This window comes from Loxodonta africana, chromosome 3 (assembly GCF_030014295.1).
Source record: "Loxodonta africana isolate mLoxAfr1 chromosome 3, mLoxAfr1.hap2, whole genome shotgun sequence".
Classification (NCBI taxonomy): domain Eukaryota; kingdom Metazoa; phylum Chordata; class Mammalia; order Proboscidea; family Elephantidae; genus Loxodonta; species Loxodonta africana.
Genome location: NC_087344.1, coordinates 188,301,210 through 188,321,316, shown reverse-complemented (window position 1 = coordinate 188,321,316; position 20,107 = coordinate 188,301,210). Strand labels below are relative to the sequence as shown.

General features: G+C 41.4%; 2 protein-coding genes across 13 annotated transcripts in view; one reads left to right on the top strand and one right to left on the bottom strand.

Annotated features, from left to right (window-relative positions):
- The window catches only part of DAP3 (death associated protein 3), a 55,507-nt gene extending 42,633 nt beyond the window's left edge, over positions 1 to 12,874 (bottom strand). The window contains exons 1-2 of one of the 10 annotated variants that reach the window (XM_064282695.1): positions 12,642 to 12,874; positions 11,791 to 11,862 (exon numbers count right to left, since the gene is read on the bottom strand). In XM_064282695.1, the coding sequence (XP_064138765.1) occupies positions 11,791 to 11,862; positions 12,642 to 12,689 (120 nt within the window). In that variant the 5' untranslated portion in view covers positions 12,690 to 12,874. The remainder of the gene's footprint in view (positions 1 to 11,790; positions 11,863 to 12,641) is intronic. The other 9 variants (XM_064282692.1, XM_064282693.1, XM_064282694.1 and 6 more) reach the window with 9 other exon arrangements.
- A 270-nt stretch (positions 12,875 to 13,144) lies between these two features.
- Positions 13,145 to 20,107, top strand: part of ASH1L (ASH1 like histone lysine methyltransferase) — a 251,868-nt gene continuing 244,905 nt past the window's right edge. The window contains exons 1-2 of one of the 3 annotated variants that reach the window (XM_064282676.1): positions 13,170 to 13,229; positions 13,682 to 13,819. The gene's annotated coding sequence lies outside the window, so the exon portion shown is untranslated. Of the gene's footprint in view, positions 13,230 to 13,492; positions 13,820 to 20,107 lie in introns of those variants that run through there. The other 2 variants (XM_064282678.1, XM_064282677.1) reach the window with 2 other exon arrangements.

Sequence of the window (20,107 nt, the reverse complement as noted above, 5' to 3'; positions counted from 1 at the left end):
ATGGTATAATCAGGCAATGGAATACTATTCAGCAATAAAAAGTAATGAAGTACTGATACATGCTACAACATAAAACTTGAAAACTAAGTCAAAGAAGCCTGCTGCAAGTGTCCAATAAATAGGCAAATCCATAGAGACAGGAAGTTAGATTAGTGGTTACCAACAGGGACTGGAAAAGGAGGGAAGAATAATGGCTAACAGGGTGATAAAAATATTCTAAAATTAGATAGCGGTTGCCTAACTCCATGAATATACTTAAAACCACTGAACTGTATAAAAGTGTGAATTTTATGGTATGTGAATATAACATTAAAGCTGTTATAATGCACTACGTGCCAGATATCATGCTACGTACATGCTTTACGTCTTCACGGTATCCTCTGGAGGTTATTTGTATCAGCTTTTGCTGCATATAAAGCACCAAAAACTCAGGACTTAAAACAATAACAATTTATTATTGCTTACAAATCTATGGCTACAGGTTGGCTGGTAGTTCTGGTCTGGGCTAGGTGTGGCTACTTCTGCTGAGTTTCTTTCCTCAAACATCTGAGGTTGGCTGGCTGGTCTAGGCTAGCCTTAGCTGGGTGACTGATTCTGTTCCACACTGTCTCGTATCCTCCAGCAACCTGGCCTGGGCTTGTTCTCACAGTAAAGGTCTGAGAGAAAGGGCTGAAACCCATAAGGCTTTTTGAAACTCCGCCCCCTCATCCGCACGGTAACATCTGTAACATTCTGCTGCAGCTCATTCTAGGCCAATCCAGATCCAAGTGGTGGGAAACAGACTTTTCCTCCTTGACGGGGGGAGCTGAGAAAAATCACAATTTTACTAAGATGGAAACCACTGTACAGTTAGAAAATGGTGAAGCCTGGATGTAGACATGGTTAGTGAACTTAAGCGCCCATTCTTTTTTTTTTTTTTTGTAATTAGTTTACTTACTGTGTTTCAAGTGAAAGTTGACAAATCAAGTCGGTCTCTCATATAAAAAGTTACACACACCTTGCTATGGACTCCTAGCTGCTCTCCCCCTAATGAGACAGCACACTCCTTCTCTCCATCCTGTATTCCCCATGTCCATTCAACCAGCTCCTGTCCCCCTCTGTATTCTTATCTTGCCTCCAGACAGGAGCTGCCCACATAGTCTCATGGGTCTACTTGAGCCAAGAAGCTCACTCCTCGCCAGTATCATCATCTGTCTTATAGTCCAGACGAGGCCCTGTCTGAAAAGTTGGCTTTGGGAACGGTTCCAATCTTGGGCTAACAAAGGGTCCAGGGACCACGAGCTCCAGGGTCTCTCTAGTCTAAGTCAGATCATTAAGCCTGGTCTTTTTATGAGAATTTGAGATCTGCATCCATCAGGGATTTACTGCTCCATTGGGGAGATTCTCTGTTGTGTTCCCCATCAGGGCAGTGATTGATAGTAGCCAGGTACCATCTAGTTCTTCTGGTCTCAGGCTGATATAGTCTCTGGTTTATGTGGCCTTTCTGTCTCTTGGGAAGACCCCATATTCCTTTTTTTTTTAATTTTTATTGTGCTTTAAGTGAAAGTTTACAAATCAAGTCAGTCTCTCATACAAAAATTTATATACACCTTGCTATATACTCCCAATTGTCCTTCCCCTAATGAGACAGCACACTCCTTCCCTGTACTCTCTCTTTTCTTGTCCATTCCACCAGGTTCTGACCCCCTCTGCCCACCTATCTCCCCTCCAGGTAGGAGATGCCCACATAGTCTCATGTGTCTACTTGATCCAAGAAGTTCATTTTTCACCAGTGTCATTTTCTATCCCATTGTCCAATCCAACCCGTCTGAAGAGTTGGCTTTGGGAACGGTTCCTGTCTTGGGCTAACAGAAGGTCTGGGGACCATGGCCTCTGGGGTCCTTTTACTCTCAAACCATTAAGACTGGTCTTTTTACGAGAATTTGGGGTCTGTATCCCACTGCTCTCCTGCTTCCTCAGGGGTTGTCTGTTGTCTTCCCTGTCAGGGCAGTCACTGGTTGTAGTCGGGCACCATCTAGTGCTTCTGGTCTCAGGCTGATGTAGTCTTTGGTTTATGTGGCCGTTTCTGTCTCTTGGGCTCATAATTACCTTGTGTCCTTGGCATTCTTCATTCTCCTTTGATCCAGGTAGGTTGAGACCAACTGATGCATCTTAGATGGCCACTTGCTAGCTTTTAAGATGCCACTCTCCAAAGTGTGATGCAGAATGTTTTCATAATATTTTATTATGCCAATTGACTTAGATGTCCCCTGAAACCATGGTCCCCAAATCTCCGCCCCTGCTATGTTGGCCTTTGAAGCATTTGGTTTATTCAGGAAACTTCTTTGCTTGTGATTTAGTCCTGTTGTGCTGACCTTGCCTGTACTGTGTGTTGTCTTTCCCTTCACCCAAAATAGTTATCTACTATCTAATTAGTGAATACCCCTCTCCCTCCCTCCCTCCTCCCTTTCGTAACCATCAAAGAATATTTTCTTCTCTGATTAAACTATTTCTCGAGTTCTTATAATAGTGGTCTTATACAATATTTGTCTTTTTGCAACTAATTTCACTCAGCATAATGCCTTCCAGATTCCTCCATGTTATGAAATGTTTCACAGATTCATCACTATTCTTTATCTATGCATGATGTTCCATTGTGTGATTATACCATAATTTATTTATCTATTCATCCATTGATGGGCACCTTGGTTGCTTCCATCTTTTTGCTATTGTAAACAGTGTTGCAATGAACATGGATGTGCATGCATTTCTCTGTTCCTGTAAAGGCTCTGTGAGTCTTAATTGACTCGACAGCAGTGGGTAGTGGTATAAAGGCTCTTATTTCTCTAGGATATATTCCAAGGAGTGGGATTCCTGGATTGTATGTAGTTCTATTTCTAGCTTTTTAAGGAAGCGCCAAATCGATTTTCAAAGTGGTTGTACCATTTTACATTCCCACCAGCCATGTGTAAGTGTTCCAGTCTCTCCACAACCTCTCCGACACTTATTATTTTGTGTTTTTTGGATTAATGCCAGCCTTGTTGGAGTGAGATGGAATCTCATTGTAGTTTTGATTCGCATTTAAGAGCCCATATTCCCTGTACATATTTTCTCCTATAGTTGCCTCAATTTGTGCAGCTATTTGTTAATCTTGATCTTAGCTAAGAAAAAGTGAATTATTAAAATTCACTTTAGTAACTTTGAGCATTGTTTTAGTCTGTTGAAATGTTTTCTGAGATTTTTTAATTAATAAAATAGTTTTTTCATAATTTTTAACATTTACTTATAAAGTTAACCAATGAGAACTATAAAATTGTTTTGATAAAATTTTAAAACAGAAATTCCAGAACAGAGTTGCAGTTTTTTAAATCAGTCTTGATATCCAATGACATTTGGTTTTTCATTTTTGCTTGTATAATATTAAAAATCTTGTGTCATACAGGTAAGTAGTTGCAAGTGGTATCCAACTGTAATAGTCAAAAGATCTTTTATCTTGAAGTAATTACACTTAAGAAGAGTTGTAAAGACAGAACAAAAGCTTTCCTTAGACCATTTGGAAACCTGGTGGCGTAGTGGTTAAGAGCTACAGCTGCTAACTAAAAGGTCAGAGTTCAAATCCACCAGGCGCTCCTCGGAAACATTATGGGGCAGTTCTGCTCTGTCCTATAAGATCGCCATTAGTTGGAATCGACGCGACAGCAGTGGTTTTTTTACACCCTTTATCCAGCTTCCCCTAACATTAGCCTCTTATATAACCATAGTAAGATGATCGATACTAATAAATTAACATTGGCACAATACTATTAACTAATGCCCTCTTTCTATTACAGGATTAAATCCAGGACCCTACACATGCAGATCTTTTTTTTCTCTAAATCTAACACCAACATATTACCTGCCCTTTTAACACTGAGGGGAGCCCTTGTGGCACAGTGGTTAAAGTGCTCAGCTGCTAACCAAAATGTTGGTGGTTGGAACCCACCAGCCACTCTGAAGGAGAAATATGTGGTAGTCTGCTTCTGTAAAGATTTACTGTTTTGGAAATCCTATAGGACAGTTCTACTCTGTCCTATAGGATAGCTGTGAGTCAGAATCAACTCGATGGCAGTCGGTTTGGTTTGGTTTTGGTTTTTTAACTCAGAGAAAACTATAAATTTGAAAAATATCTCAATGATCTCATCCAAGTCACCAACGCAACTGTTTAACTGGATAGGGTTCCCTAAAAAGTCCTAAAACACAGTCCTAGATCAGTGGTTTTCAACTTTGGCAGCACATTAGAATCACCTAGGTGATATACTTTAAAAACCCTGATGCCCAGACTGTACCTCAGACCAATTAAATCACAATCTCTGGTCATGGTACCCAGACATTGGTAGTTTTTGAAGCTCCCCAGCTGAATCCAATGTGCAGCCAAGAGTGAGAACCAATGCATAGATGTTAATAAGTGAGAGAACTTCAACCCACTTATTTAATATGTATTCTTTGGATATGGTTAATCAACCAATTCGTAATTCAGTATACATTTCTCCAGAGAGCAGTGGTGGTTCAGTGGTAGAATTCTGATCTTCCACGCCAGAGACCCAGGCCTGGCCAATGCACCTCGAGCACAGCCGTCCCCACCCCATCTGTCGCTGGAGGCTTGTGTGTTTCTGTGATGCTGACCAGGTTTCAGCAGAGCTTCCAGACTAAGACAGACTAGGAAGAAGCCTAGGGATCTACTTATGAAAATCCTATAGATCACAGAAGTCTAACTCATGTGCATAAGGTTGACATAAGTCAAGTCGAAAGTCAACTTGACAGCAGCAAACGACAACAGACATTCTCCAGAAATCCATGAGAGACTCAAATGCCTTCCTTTAACGAAGGCATGATACACATAATAGCATCACTGCGTCACCAGAGACCCTTCCCAGGAATTCTAACTAGAAGAATATATTACTCTGCCATGACTTCTTTAAAAAAAAATTATTTTCTTGTTATTGGGAATATACACAGCAAAACACACACCAATTCAACAGTTTCTACATGTACAATTCAGTGACAATGATTATATTCTTCAAGTTGTACAACCATTCTCACCCTCCTTTTCTGACTTGTTCCTCCCTCATTAACATACAGTCACTGCCCCCTAAGTTTCCTATCTAACCTTGCTGTTGTCAATTTGAGCCCATATACATAGGTCTTGAAAAAGCACAATGCTCAGGGCTGGCATTCTTTACTAGTTAAGTTAAACTACTGTTTGGTTTTAAGAAGACTTCAGGGGATATTTTTGGTTTAAAGATTATGTCAGGGTAATAGTTTCAGGGGTTCATCTAGCCCCCATGGCTCCAGAAAGCCTGGTGTCCATGAGAATTTCAAATTCTGTTCTGCATTTTCCCCTTTTGACCAATATTCTATGGAATCTTTGATTAAAATGTTCAGTAATGGTAGCTGGATGCCATCCAGTTATTCTGGTCTCATGGTGCCATGAATTTTTTTTTTTTCTTTTACTGAAACCAAACTGATTCTAAGGATGGCTAATTTTCTTCTTTTTTAAGTTAGCAGTTCTAAACTGGGGGCAATTTGACAGTGAACGTCTGGAGGCAGTTTTGTTAGTTACAACTAGGGGGGAGGGTACTGCTGGCACCTAGTGAGTCCAGGCCATGGATGTTGCTAAACACTCTACTGTGCAAAGGAGAATCACCCACAATAAAGACTTATCCAGCCCCAAGCGTTAGTAATTTCAAGGTTGAGAAATCCTGCTGAGAAATCCTGAATCCTATAGAATAAAAATTGGTTCGTGGAGACTAATTTCAGTTGGGGGAAAAAAAAACAGAATTATATATTGCATTTTACAATCTTCATTATGTCCATTCCCCCAAGTTTGGATTACTAAAGTGACATTTGGGTTACAGAAGTAAAAGAGCTTGAAACACACCTATCATGACAAACATCAATAGCGCAAAGTAAGTTCTCAATTAGTCTCCATTTCTGAAAAGGGAGCAAGCGGTGATACAACATGTACTGTTTCTCCTAAAGGAGGAAGTAAAGGAAGGAAGGAAATAGAAGGGACTGTGACAGGTTTCAAGGCTAGAGAATATTCTGGACATTCCTCAACAAATGGAACCTGGTATTAGACTCCAGGCTGGTGAAAATTCTGAAAGACCCTTAAAAGCTTTACGAAGGCCATTTTATGTGTACGCACATGCCCAGGATTAACACCTTACAATTTTCTGGCTCAGCAGTAGACCTATATTGGCTTCAACCTAACTGTATGTTCAGATTATGGTTCTGAAGTGGAGATGTGTAAAGATAAAGACTTAGACAGGTGACACAAAACTTTTTGATCTATTGGGGTGCTAGTATTATAATATTCTTTCTTGACTTTTATTTCTAACGTTATTAGTAACAATTAGCAATTTTAGTAATAATATTGTCTGTGTAATAAGAACTGTCTAAGCTTTTTTTGTTTTTTTAAAGCTTTATTAAGGTGTCCGTGTTTAAAAAAAAAAAGGTCTTTCTTAAAAACCACTTTATGTAGTGATATAGTAAAAATATAGGGTCCTCGGCTACTAACCAAAAGGCCGGCAGTTCAAATCCACCAGCTGTTCCTATGAAACCCTATGGGGCAGTTCTACTCTGTCCTATAGGGTTGCTAGAAGTTGGAACCAACTTGACGGCACCTAACAACAGCAGCAACAACACATATATAAAAAGGAGCCCAAACGGCACAGTGGTTAAGTGCTCTGCTAACCGAAAGGTAGGCAGTTTGAAACCATTACCCGCTCTGTGGAAGAAAGGTGTGGCATTCTGCTTCCTAAAGATTCACAGCCTTCGAAACCATATGGGGCAGTCCTACTCTGTCCTACATGGTCACTACGAGTCGGAATGGACCCAACGGCAATGGATTTTTTATGTACATAAGATTATTCAGTTGCAACACTGTTCCTAATATTAAAAGATTAGAAAAAACCTAAATATCCACCTACAGCTGGTAAGTAAATAGCACACCCATACAACGGAATACCATGCAGCTGTTAAAAAAAGAAATAAGCTCTCCATCGTACTGATAAGGTCTGTAATTCGCATTAAGTGAAAAACACAAAGTGATGAACAAGGGTATACAGCAGGTTATCGTTTGTGCAAAACAGGAGGAAACATATCCAATTTGCTGGTAAAAACATAAATATTTTGAAGGAGATAAAAAACCTGGTAATCCTAGTTGCCTTGTCAGAGGGAAAATGGGCTCTTGGCCAGGAATAGGAGGGAGAGTGGTGTCTTTTGTACCTTTTGAATTCTGAATCATGTAACTAGTGTTACCTAGGCAAAGAATAAATTAAAACAATTTATATCAACAAAACCCCAGTGAGTCCCTTTAAAACTAATATACAATTGTTCTGTATGAATTTTCTTTCTGTGTACAGAAAACCCTGATGCAAATTGTGTTAGGCTGAAATTGAAGATAATTAAAAATCGTGGGCCCCGACCCCCAACAGCGGAGCCCTGGTGGCACAGTGGTTAAGAGCTCAGTTGCTAACCAAAAGGTCGGCAGTGCGAATCCACTAGCTGCTCCTTGGAAACCCTGTGGGACAGTTCTAGTCTGTCCGACAGGGATGCTATGAGTTAGAGACTTAATGGCAACAGGTTTGGTTTTTTTTTTTGGTTTACCCCCAACTATATGCTAAATTCATCTCGGGAAATTTTTGATAAATTCTTCGGTTTCTCAGATGAGTTAACTTTCACATAACAGTCTCTATAGGAAAAATGACATTCTCTATAGGACCTGGGTTCTAGGCTAGGGTTCTGATATTTACTTGTTTTAGGTCTGTAAAAGTTCCTTTTCTCTCTGAGCCCAAGTTTTCTATTGGAAAACAAGGGCGTTAAACAGTTCTGTAAGATTAAAAAAAATAAAAATTCAATTTTTTTTTTTTGGTAATGGAACCAAGCTAACAGCAATCTGTAGTACCAAAGTGTAAAACAGATAAAAAGGCTGTGCTGGAAAAGGCAGGAGAATGGAGTATCTGCTTCAGCTTCCCTTTTTGTCCAGCTCCTAACACATCTGAAAAAACTTAAGGTTCCAAAGAACTCAAGTAATCATGATCCCACAGTAACATTTATTAAGCACTTTCTATGTCCCAGGCATGTGAGTGAACTTGTTTTATCTTCACAACAACCCTATGAGGCAGGTACTATCATCATCTCCATTTTACAGACAAGGTGACAAAGAGGCAAATATGGCAGAATGGTTAAAACCACGGATTCTAAAATCTAATTATTGGGATTTGAAACCCAGCTGTCCCACTTAATAGTTGTGTGACCTTAAGCAAGTTAAACTTTGGGTGTATGTTTCCTCATTGTAAAATGGAGATGATAGTATCTAAATCACAGGACCATTACAAGAATTAAATTACTTCCAAATTATCAGCTTGTTATTACTACTGAGGCTCCACCCAAGCTCACACAGCTGACAAGTAGAGAAGCTCAGCTTTGAACCCATGCAGTCTGGAGCGTATATTTCTACTCTGCGAAAAGCCAATCCCACCACATGTTTGTCAGTTTGTCGCACTGTGGTGGCTTGCGTGCTGCTATGATGCCGGAAGCTATGCCATCGGTATTTCAAACACCAGCGGGGTCACTCATGGTGGACAAGTTTCAGCAGAGCTTCCAGACTAAGACAGAAAGTCCTGGCGATCTACTTCCAAAATTCAGACAGTGAAAACTTCATGCATCACAACAGAGCGTCTCTGGACACAGCGCTGGAAGATAAGCCCCCTGGGTCGGGAGGCACTGTCCAACGGCTGCGACAGCGGACTCAAACACACCAGTGATGGTGAAGATGGCGCACGACTGGGCAACGTTTCATTGTTATACGTACACAAGGTCGCAAGAATCAGAGCCAACTCAATGGCAACTAAAACGACAACAAAAGGCTGTCATCTAAAGCAGGAGTTTAAAATCTCAAAAATTTCAGTTCTTCCCTTGTTAAATTAAAAAAAAATTATCTATGGACTCTTATGCTTATATAACATTCATCCATAACTTGTTAAATGTAAAGGCAACCCTCGACCCTATTCCAATAAGTTTTATTTTCAAAAATTTTAACATTTAAAAACTTATTTTAAAAGCTTGCATTAAAAAGCTTCTTCTGTTGATCTACACTGTATTTAGACAACATTCCAGCAAGGAAGCACCATGAAATAAATGTTTAATTACTTCTACTCTAGTGGGGAGGTCTGAGGGCAGCTCAGCGAAGACTGTGGCTGTACGGCAGTATCATAGAGCCCAGCTGTCTATTTACAGCTTGAGAACTGATGCCAAGAGAAACAGAGCAGCAGGGAAATACTGGAAATCTAGGCAGCTTTGTTGAGTGTCTATCGCTACGCATGAAGAAAAAAACCTCAATTAAACCACACCCTCATTGAAATGAGAGCATAAAACCACAATCCAAGGCAGTTGGAAGCTAGCTGTGATTGGCACTCCTTTGGTCTTAGTTTCCTATTGGGGTTGTAACAAATTACCACAAACTCAGTGGCATAAAACTACACAAATTTATTATCTTAGTTATGTAGCTCAGAAGTCAAAATGATTCTCACAGGGCTAAGATCAAGGTGTTGACTGGGCTGCATCCCTTTCTGGAGGCTTTAGGAGAAAATCACTTTTCTTGCCTTTTCCAGCTTCAAGAGGGTGCCCACAATCCTTGACTCAGGCCCTCTTTCATTTCAAAGCCAGTAATGGCCAGGCCAGTGTTTCTCACATCACACCACTTTGACACTATTCTTCTACCTCTTTCATCCATCTTTTAAGGACCCTTGTGATCTACTCAGATAAGCTCCCTGTTTTAAGGTCAGCTAATTAGCAACCGTAATTCTATCTGCATGCACCCTTAGGAAACCCTGGTGGCGTAGTGGTTAGGTGATACGGCTGCTAACCAAGAGGTCAGCAGAATCTGCCAGGCGCTCCCTGGAAACTCTATGGAGTACTCTGTTCTATAGGGTCGCTATGAGTTGGAATCGACTCGACGGCAGTGGGTTTGGTTTTTTTGGTTTTGCACCCTTAAGTCCCTCTTGCCATATAACATATTGGCAGATTCCCCAGATTAGGAAGTGGACATCTTTGGGGCCATTATTCTTCCTTCCACACTTTCCTTGGTTCATATAATTCCGAGTTCATTCATTCAATGAGGTCATTTTACTGAGTACTTAATATACTTTAGTTTCTGGTAGGGTCTGGGGCATACAGGCAATCCCCGGATTACGAATGAGTTCCATTCGTAAACTGAATTTGTACATAAATTTAAACAGGTACAGTTCATTACATCACTCAGTCAAGTGTTTGTCTTAGCATATAGTGTAATTTCCCATGCATAAAAAATACTAAAGAAACACTTCCAAATAAAAGTAGCACCTGTTTGTTATTATAAACCATTGTATTAATCTCCAATTTTTAATATAACAGGCTTTATGGAGGTTGGTTCATAGCTACAGTAAGTCAGACATTCATAGACTGGTGGCTGCCTGTATCTCATTTGCCTATACTTAGCCAACAATTCATGAATCAGAGTAGCTACAGAAAACTACTTGAAGGCAGAGACCATTAGTAACTAACTTTCTTTATATACTGCTGCAGTGGAATTCCACTGTTTCCTCTTTGTAGCATGTGCAATTATGCTGATGATGAGAAATTATACTATGAAGGGAATGTGGTATAATAGAAAAAGTTAGGTTTCAAGGGAAAGGCAAACTAAGGGCTAAAGATCAAGTTACTTCTCTAAGTTTTAGACTTCATCTGTGAAATGGGGATAAAATTACCTATCTCAACGTGTTTTTTACGAGGATTAAACAGGAACACATGTAATACTCCTGGCATGGTATTCCAAAAATGTTAGTTCTCTTTTCCTTCTGGGCATTTTAAGTATCTAACATTCATCTCAATATTTCCAAGACTTGCCCTGCATTAGATGCTATACATTGGTCTCTGCCCTAAAATGAAGAATGTTGCTGTTTGGATAATACACATGAAATACTTCAAACAAAGAAGAATAAATGTAAACCTAAGTAAGCTCCATGAAGAGTAAGGCCTTAAGACTTGGTTTGGAAAAGCAAATACTTCATTTCCTTTTTATTGTAACAGGACAAAACCAACAAAAATGCTAATCCATATTCTGAAATACGGCAAGGGGGAAATTTAGGAGTGTCTATTTGCGCTTTAGGAGCCCCGTTGGCACAGTGGTTAAGATCTTGACTGCTAACTGCAAGGTTGTTGGTTCGAACCCACCAGCCTATCCTCGGGAGAAAGATTTGCAGCCTTGGAAACCCTGCAGGGCAGTTCAACTCTGTCCTATAGGGTCACTATGAGTCGGAACAGACTTGAGGATAATGGGTTTATTTGAGCTTCAGAGCATGAATAGGACCTAGAGATCAATTCAGCACAGTGATTTTCAAACTATTCCCTGGATCCCTAGGAGTCTACATATGTGAAGGAAAGGGAAATCCAAGTAGATCCTTCTCCCAATTTATTCTGCTTTACCCTTTGGGTGAAATTAAAAACTACTAAATAAATTTTGCGATTATCTGTGGATTTTAATAGCCCACAAACCAAAACCAAAACCAAACCCACTGCCATCAAGTCAATTCGACTCACAGGACAGAGTAAAACTGCCCCATAGAGTTTCCAAGGCTATAATCTTTACAGCAGCAGAATGCTGTATCTTTCTTCCGTGGAGCAGCTGGTGGGTTCCAATCGCCAATCCTTCAGTGAGCGGCTGAGTGATTAACCACTTTGCCACCAGGGCTCCCATAAACAAAAACCTGTTGCCATCGAGTTGACACCAACATATAGAGCAGAACTGCCTCGTAGTGTTTCCAAGGAGCAGCTGGTGGATTCGAACTGCCGACCATAGTTCCGCTGAATTAAATGATGAAGAAAAGTAAATGTTAGTACAATTTTGAGACACAACCATTTAGTAGCCACAGGAATCTGATGGACCTAGTTTTGCATCGCGTTGTTAAAGATGTGGAAGAGAACACAGACTACCAATTACACCCACAAACATTATCAACACCAACAGTACTTTAAATGATAACATAATAACACTCTGCACTTTCTCTGTGCCTAGGAGCTAATTTTTTTTTGCGTATATTATCTTATTTCACACATCAACCCTGAAGGCAGATTTGAAGTTATTTTTTATGCTCATTGTTTGATTTCTCGTTGATAGGAACTAAGAAAAACAACGTGTTGAAGGTCACACGAGACGTAGGCGGTCGAGCCTAAAATCGAACTACAATTACATGGTTTCTTTAACCTCTAACATCAGGCTGGGTGCCCTGGTGGCGCAGTGTTTAAGAGCTTGGCTGCTAACCAAAAGGGCGGCAGTTCAAATCCACCAGGCGCCCCTTGGAAACCCTATGGGGCAGCTCTACTCTGTCCTAAAGAGTCGCTATGATTCGGAATCGATTCGATGGCAAGGGGTTTTTAACATGAGGCTTCCTTATGAGACTGGAGTTGTACCATCCATTAGGTGGGAGAAGAGTGCACAGAAACACCATCACGTGTAGGCACTAGTGTGAAATCTGAGAAATCTAAGGTGCCAAAAAGGGGGAAAAAAAAAAAAACAAACAGTGGACGAGCAAAGACCACGGCACCGGTTCTGCCGAGGTCCTCCTCCCGCCGACCCTACTGACCTCTCTCCCTACCTCACGGAAGTTCGGAGTCCCGCTCCTTTCCCTCATCGGTATAACCCCGGGGCCGGTTCATTCTCTCACCATGAGTCGGGGACCGGTGGTCCTGACGCGGTGAACCGCACACCCTTTAAGCCGCAACAGCGAAGAACGCTCAATCGGACGGCAGGAAGCTACTTAACGCGCAGCCGCCGCGGCTTCCAACCACCTGCCAGCGGAGGGGAGCGAGGCCGCCTCGGACCCGCTCACCACGGCGGGAAGAGGAGAAGGGAAGTGAGACACGGCGCCGCGGCAACGAGCCTGGAAAGGTAAGTAAGTATAGGTCTCTGATCACCACCAGCGTAATTCCACTCATAACCACAAGCTCTGCCCGCTTTCTCCTGTCCTTTTGTCCCTCACCCCTGCGGCCAAGAGGAATGGAACAGTCCCGCGGGGGGGATTGTGGGAGGCGCACGCGCGCGGGGTGGAGGGTAGGGGGGGCCGGAGGAGGAGGAGGCGGCGGCCGTGGCGGCGGTTGGTGGCAGTGGGGGCGGGGAGGGGGGAGGAAAGAAGAGGAGGTGGAGGAGGAGGCTTGGGCTCGCGCTGCTAAAGGTACGCGTGAGGGCCCGCACCAGAGCCGGCTTGACAGGGGCCGAGGGGGCTCGGGCGACCGCGCGAGGAGGCGCCCCAGAGCGAGCGCGTACGGGCTGGCGGGCGCGCGGGGCGGCGAAGGCGGTGGGAGCGGCGAGAGAGGAGCCCAGATACACTCAGGCGCGTGCGGGCGGGCGTGCGCGCTCCGCGGCCGGAGTCGGTTGAGCGGGGGGGCGGGCGCGGGGGGGGGAGAACGCGAGGAGGGAGGAGTGGGAGGTGGGGGGGCACGAGGCGCCCTTCGCTCCCTCCCTCCCGAGGAGCTGCCGCCGCCGCCGCTCTGCCGCCGCCGCCGCCATTTTGGGTTCGCTTTGCGGAGGGGGAGAAGATCCCCGTTTTGGTTGTGGGACCCGCCTCCCCTCAGTTTCCCCCCTCAGCCCTACGCCTTTCCCTTCTCCCTCTCGCATTTCCGCCAGTCCGCTCACCCGCCGTCCGCCTCCTGACAAGCGGGAGGGATCTGCCGTGGACCAGGGGAAGCGGAGGAGCCTGGTGGCGGCCGCCCCCTCTTCCCCACCTCCCTGCACTCTCATCTCTCGGCCTCGGCCTCTGACACGGTGAGTAGAAGGGCCTGCGGAGGCCTCTAGGCCTAAGTACTCTCTGAGCGAGTCGAGCCTGGGCTTTCTGGGAGCTGCTGACATCTCCCGGACCTGGACCTCCGGGAGCGAGGTGGTGAGGATGGGGGAGGGGAGAGCTGGGAAGGGGATCCTGAGCTTACCGGGAAGTCCCTCCAGGCGGGAGTGAAGGGGTGTCCCTGACAGGCCGGCTCCTGGCTTGGAGGAGGGGGCGGGAAAGTAAGGCAGTGGAGGCGGAGTCGGTTGTGCCCCTGACGGGGTAGGTTTTGTGTGGGCATGATTGGAGCATCCCCCATAGTCTAGTTTGTATCTGTTTGAGGGATAAGGGGTACAGGGGAGATCATTTTCAGAGGGTGGTTTACCTGTATGGAAAGATTTATGGTGTGTCTCTGACACTCTAAAATGTATGTAGGAACGACAGAATGATTCTAGTGTTATAAGTTTAATAAATGTCAGTGGCTGATTTGTACATGGAACGAGATGTTTTGGTCTAGAAGACAGATGGTCTGTTGGTGTGTAAGCGGCAGTGTTTGTGTGTGTATGCAAGGATGGAAAGTGTTTCCGAAGGGTTTGCCCGTATTTGTGTAAGTGTAATGGAGTTCCTTTTGCAAGTTAGCTCATTTTTAAAATAAACGTTGGCATGTTTTCTGCAGGTTGATATTTGTAAGTATTTTAGGGTTTGGGAGCACATTATCATTTATTGGGAAATAGCAGTAATGGTAGTATACCAGGCAATATAACACGTATATAGGGTCAGAAAAAGAGGGGAGAAACTTGGAGTGGCTTGAGTCTTCAGGCCAGTTGTGGTCTCGAGAATAGTTTTTGTCTCTGAGTAGAGTGAATTGTGTAAATGTGAAGGTCCAGAACATCTTTAACAGGGTAATTGCTGTGAGAGTAAAAAGAATGGGTGGTTTTTTCTGATGACCTTGATTTATATAAACATTTTACTGTAATGTAAAACTTTTATAATTTTTAGAGTGCTCTTTCTGTTTCTTTGTGATCCTTAATCTCTGTGAAAGTAGTAGGATAGATGTTTCCCCCCATTTTACAAAATAAGAAACTGAAATATAAAGAGAGAATGACTTTTCCAAAGTCACACATAAAGTTGGTGGCAAAGTTGGGACTAGAATTCAAGCTTTTTGACTGCTGGTCTGGTACTACACGCACCGTACGGCAGTGCCTCAGGAAATCTTCGTCAGGCGTCTGAGTATATTGGAAAGTTAGGAGCATGTATAACTGTCTGGGATTGTAATCAGGAGAGAGCATTTGTGTCACGTGTATGGAATATAGGTTGTCCTTGCCAGTCTGATCTGTATGAAATGGATATCCATGACTATGTTATTTTATGTTTTTGGAGGAAGCAAAAACATTTCTGACAATTTAGCTTGTGTATTTGAGAGAGAGAAGTCTTTCACAGTTTAATTTGTACCAGAGCAGCTGCATGGAGGCTGACAGCTTAACTTTAAATCTATAGGAAGAAGGATCCTTCTTTCATTCATTCAACAAATATTTGTTGAATATCTACTCAATAAATGGTCCCTACTTTGGGGTGACATTAACTAAGGTGACACTGTTGAAATAGCCTGGGTGCATATGAGGGGGATCGCTTGGAATTGAAACTAGAAAACTTTCCTTAAAAATGTATTCATTTTGAAGGAAATTTAAGTCTTTCAGACAGTTTAATACAGAAGAATACAAGAATATGGAACAGAGTGGGCAGTTTGTGATAGAATGTGTTGCCTTTTCCATCTTCTGGTATTTATGAGCAGACTATTTTTGGGAACTGGGAATTGTTGATATATGTGTCTGGGGATACTGGAACTTTTTGGCTGGGCTGATGAAATTCTTTGAAGGACTTATTTTGTAGTAAGGAGCCCCCTCTATGAATACATGGGAAAAATACCAGAATTGAGCAACTTACCTGTATCCCTAGTGGCACAGTGGTTAAGTGCATGGCCGCTAACCTAAAGATTGGTGGTTTGAACCCATCAGCTGCTCCGCTGGAGAAAAATCTGGCAGTCTGCTTCTGTAAAGATTACAGCCTTGGAAATCCCTTAGGGCAGTTCTGCTCTGTCCTATAGATAGCTATGAGTTGGAATTGACTTGATGGCAATTTTTTTTTTTTAACCTTTATCCCACTGGAAAGTATGATGTTTTTTAATAAACTAGATTAGTGATTCTTAAAAGTTCTGGGGTCACTTATTTTCTGAGAATTTGATGAAAGTTACACTGGACCCTCCCTACAGAAAAATGAGCATAATAAGCACAGTAACACAAATTATGTGTACAATTTCAGGGACTTAAACTATAATGGAATAGAAACAATTTATATATTCAGGTCTCATTTGAACATCTGTTTTTTGGGCTTTTGTTTAAGGACGAGAGTAGAGAGATTTCTTGGAATGTCGGTATAAGTTTAACATTGAAGGCTTCTGTGACAGTGAACATTTTGACAGTAAGGAGAATTTTAGCATCCGTGTTTTTTATTCTTTCCATTCTTCATGGAGCTATTTCTGCAGTTTGAGTACATGATTCTGAATTAGGTGATAAGGGAATATAATACATCACGAATGACTCTGGCTTTGTTTTCTTTCAGTATCTTATTACTCTGAAACTCTTGAGAAATTGGTGCATCTCTACAGTTTTGCATTGGAATTGAGGTTGTTTGCAGCTCTTTTCTTGCGGTTTAGCTTAGTTATAACAAATATTTACTGAGTTAATCCTCGTTGGGGAATACAGTGATGAATGTATGGCCTCTGTCCTTGAAGATGGAGCCCTAGAGGTGCAGTGGTTAAGGTACTCAACTGCCAACTAAAAGGCTGGCTGTTTGAAACCAGCAGTGGCTCTGTAGGAGAAAGATGTGGCATTCTGCTTCTGTAGAGGTTTACAGCCTTGGAAAGCCTGTGGGGTCCCTATGGGTTGGAATCAACTTGATGACAGTGGGTTTGATTTGGTTTAGGTCCTTGAAGAGACTCTGGTCCAGTTGAAGCTATGGACTGTATGATAGTGAGGGCTTTCAAAAGGACAAGAAGGGAAGCATAAATCTGGAAGTTGAGTTCAGTGACTTAATTGCAAAATTTTTGCTATTACTTATTCTTAAGCTATCAGAGGGGTCTATGGCTACTAACCAAAAGGTCAGTAGTTCGAATTTAGCAGCCACTCCCTGGAAGCCCCATGGGGCAGTTCTTCTCTGTCCTGTAGGGTTGCTATGAATCAAAATCGACCCAATAGCAACGGGTTAAGAAGATACCATGTTTTCACAGTCTATATGCAGCTTTGTAGGAGCCCTGGTGGCGTAGCGGTTAAAGGCTTGGCTGCCAACCAAAAGGATGGCAGTTCGAATCCACATCCGCTCCTTGGAAACCGTATAGGACAGTTCTGCTCTGTCCCTATATTGGGATGAACTGGAAGGCAATGGGTTTATATGCAACCTTGTAGCTAAAAAATGTGTTTTGGTATGAGCGGTTATATCTGGATAAAGGAACCATCTGATTTAAAAAGGAGGCAAACCGTGAAAGAACTGTCAGATTCTGTTACCTCGTTTTGAGATGTGTTTCTGCAATGAGTTTATGTTAAAAGATCTTAATGTCATTTTTGCATATACGTACATCTAGAAAACACTTCTGGGGTAAAATCCAGCTATACCCGTTAAAAATATTACTCCAATTTTGAAAGAGCAAGAGATTCATAAAGGTGTTTTTAATAGGACAAATTACAGAATTCGTTAAGGTAATAGATCTTATGAAAAATGGTCTGATTGTCTCTTTGCTTTATTGGCCTTGTGTAAGAATGTCATGTGCATTCGTGAAAGATTAATATTTTTTCTAATTTTTAAGCTGGGTAGTAGGTTCATTGGTGGTGTTATTAATAATAATAACATGTCATGTGCAGTACATATACATGTTCATACATGCATAGATAGTCTCTTGTATATATCATATACTTCGCAATTAAAAAAATCAATACTTGTAATAACCACAGAAAAATAGTTCAGGATCTTTAAGGATCAAGGATGGGATTTCATGTCCTGTTCTTGTGTTGTGTCATTATAGTATTAGTAGTGCCACTTGAGGCTTTTAGTCTGAGTTTTCTTCCATGCCTAATTAGTAGAGGATTGGCCATCATTCTTGCCCAAAGTCATCTGTCTGCACACATTAGAGAAGTTTTACCATGCATTTAGGTGCTGGGTCTCAGCTAAATAACTTCATATTACTATTTGAGTCATAGGTGTTGGTCTGGGTCTTTTAAAGGCAGCATAGAGCCCAGCTGTCATCTGCTGGGAGGTCCACTCTGTGCTGTCTTCCTACAAGCATGACGTGTCTTAAACTTGGTTGCCACGCGAGAAATGCAGGTAGTTCCTTTTGGCTTTGTTTTAGAGTTTTTACTGCTAATTTCTCTTAAAATTTCTTGTTTTTTTTAATATTCTTAATGTATGAAGAGCTTAGATTTTCTGATTCGTCTTCTAGGTTAATGATAACTGTCAATGTTATATTTCATGTATTAGAAATGATTTTTTAATGACCACTTCACTTGTGGTGTCAGTGGCAGAGGTTGATGTTGACTTAACAAATTAATAAATTACAGCTTCAAACGATGACAGATTTAATAACTTTACTGCCATTTCAGAATTGTATTTTCTTCATTGAACATCTAGGTTTTTCATATTGGAAGAATCTATAAAATTTTATTGTTAGTATTAATGTTGCTTTTCAGTTATTAGTCATTTGCTCTCAGACATGTGCAATGTGACAGGTACAATTTTTTATTTTAATTTTTTAAATGTGGAAAATTTCAAACTTAATAGAAATCAAGCAAATAGTGTAATAAACCCTGAGGTACTCAACATCCAGCTTCAACAGTTACCAACACACGACCCTTCTTGTTTTGTCTATATCCTGGCCCCTGTCCCTACTCCCCACTTCGCTTATTTTGAGGCAGACCTTTCAGATACTATATTATTTTATTCATAACTGTTTCAGTGTATACATTCTCTTCACTCCTGAATGGGGAATTGCATCTCTGTACTTAAGTTTAGGTAACGTTTTAAGTAAAGTATCTGATGAGAGTTGGAACTAAACTACTGATAGAAGGTACTCCTAGTACGTATTACTTGTCAATAGGGATTCGTCTACAAACTAAGAAATGAGGTGAGTAGGACTCAACATCACTGCTTTTAGATGTTTGCGTTGATAAATGAGAACGGCTCCTATGTTTGCCCAAAAAGCTTATCAGCTTTTTTCAAATGTACAAGTGAGAAATAAAGTGTCTCTTATTATAGGCTTTTTTTTTTTTTTTAAGGCATAGTGACAAGATGCTAAAAACATTTTCAATTTTAGTTCCTCTTGATTTTCTAACAGGATTCAGTCATCATGAAGAAATCATAGGGTATTATAAAGAAATCAGATGGTACTGGTGATTGAACAGGAACTGAAATTGTTCTAAAACCAACTTGCTATTTAAAGAGAATGAAATGTAAATGGTTTTGAACTTTGAAATTCTAATTGTGAACATTTGAAAATCTGTACTATTGCTTATATGCCTGTGTCATAGAGCGTGGTTATCATGAGTAGAAACACTGTAGAGAAAGAAAGTAAATAGTGCCATTGAGCTATAAAGGTGAATCAGATTATAGAGCTCTTAAATGGTTGCTAGTGAAGTGGAATTTAGATACATGTTTTTTCCTTCCTTCAAAGGCAGTTATAGCTCAGATGAATGTAAGTTCTATTATAAGTCAAAGTTTGGTTAACTTATCTTTTGTTATATCTTAAGTTATAGTGTCCCAGTAAATAAATCATTAATCTTTGACTTAATCTTCTGGTTCTACATTTTGTTCAAACTGTTCTCCACCCTTGGTACCGAATCACTCTTCTCATCCAAACAACTTTATTTGCATTAAGACCACAGGCGGACACTTTGCCAGATTACAGAGTAGCTATATCATGGCTTCCTGGTGTAAATGACATCATTTGGAATGTGGAGGAACCATTACCTAAGGCAACAAGGTCTTTTAAATTCAGCACTGCTGAAAACGAAAACTCTGGAGTTTAAATATTTGCTAATAGGACTGAATGGAGTGAATATAAAAGATTGGCTTTGAAACAAGAGTCAGAGAACTCTGACATTTGAGAAGATGGAGTGAATCAGTCATGTATAATGATTACTGGGTGAACATTATTATTTATAGTATAAAGGTTTTCAAAGAAGACTGGAGAATACATATCTCAAATAAGTAGCGATTTCATCTAACTAAATGATAAGACAGGTTGGGAA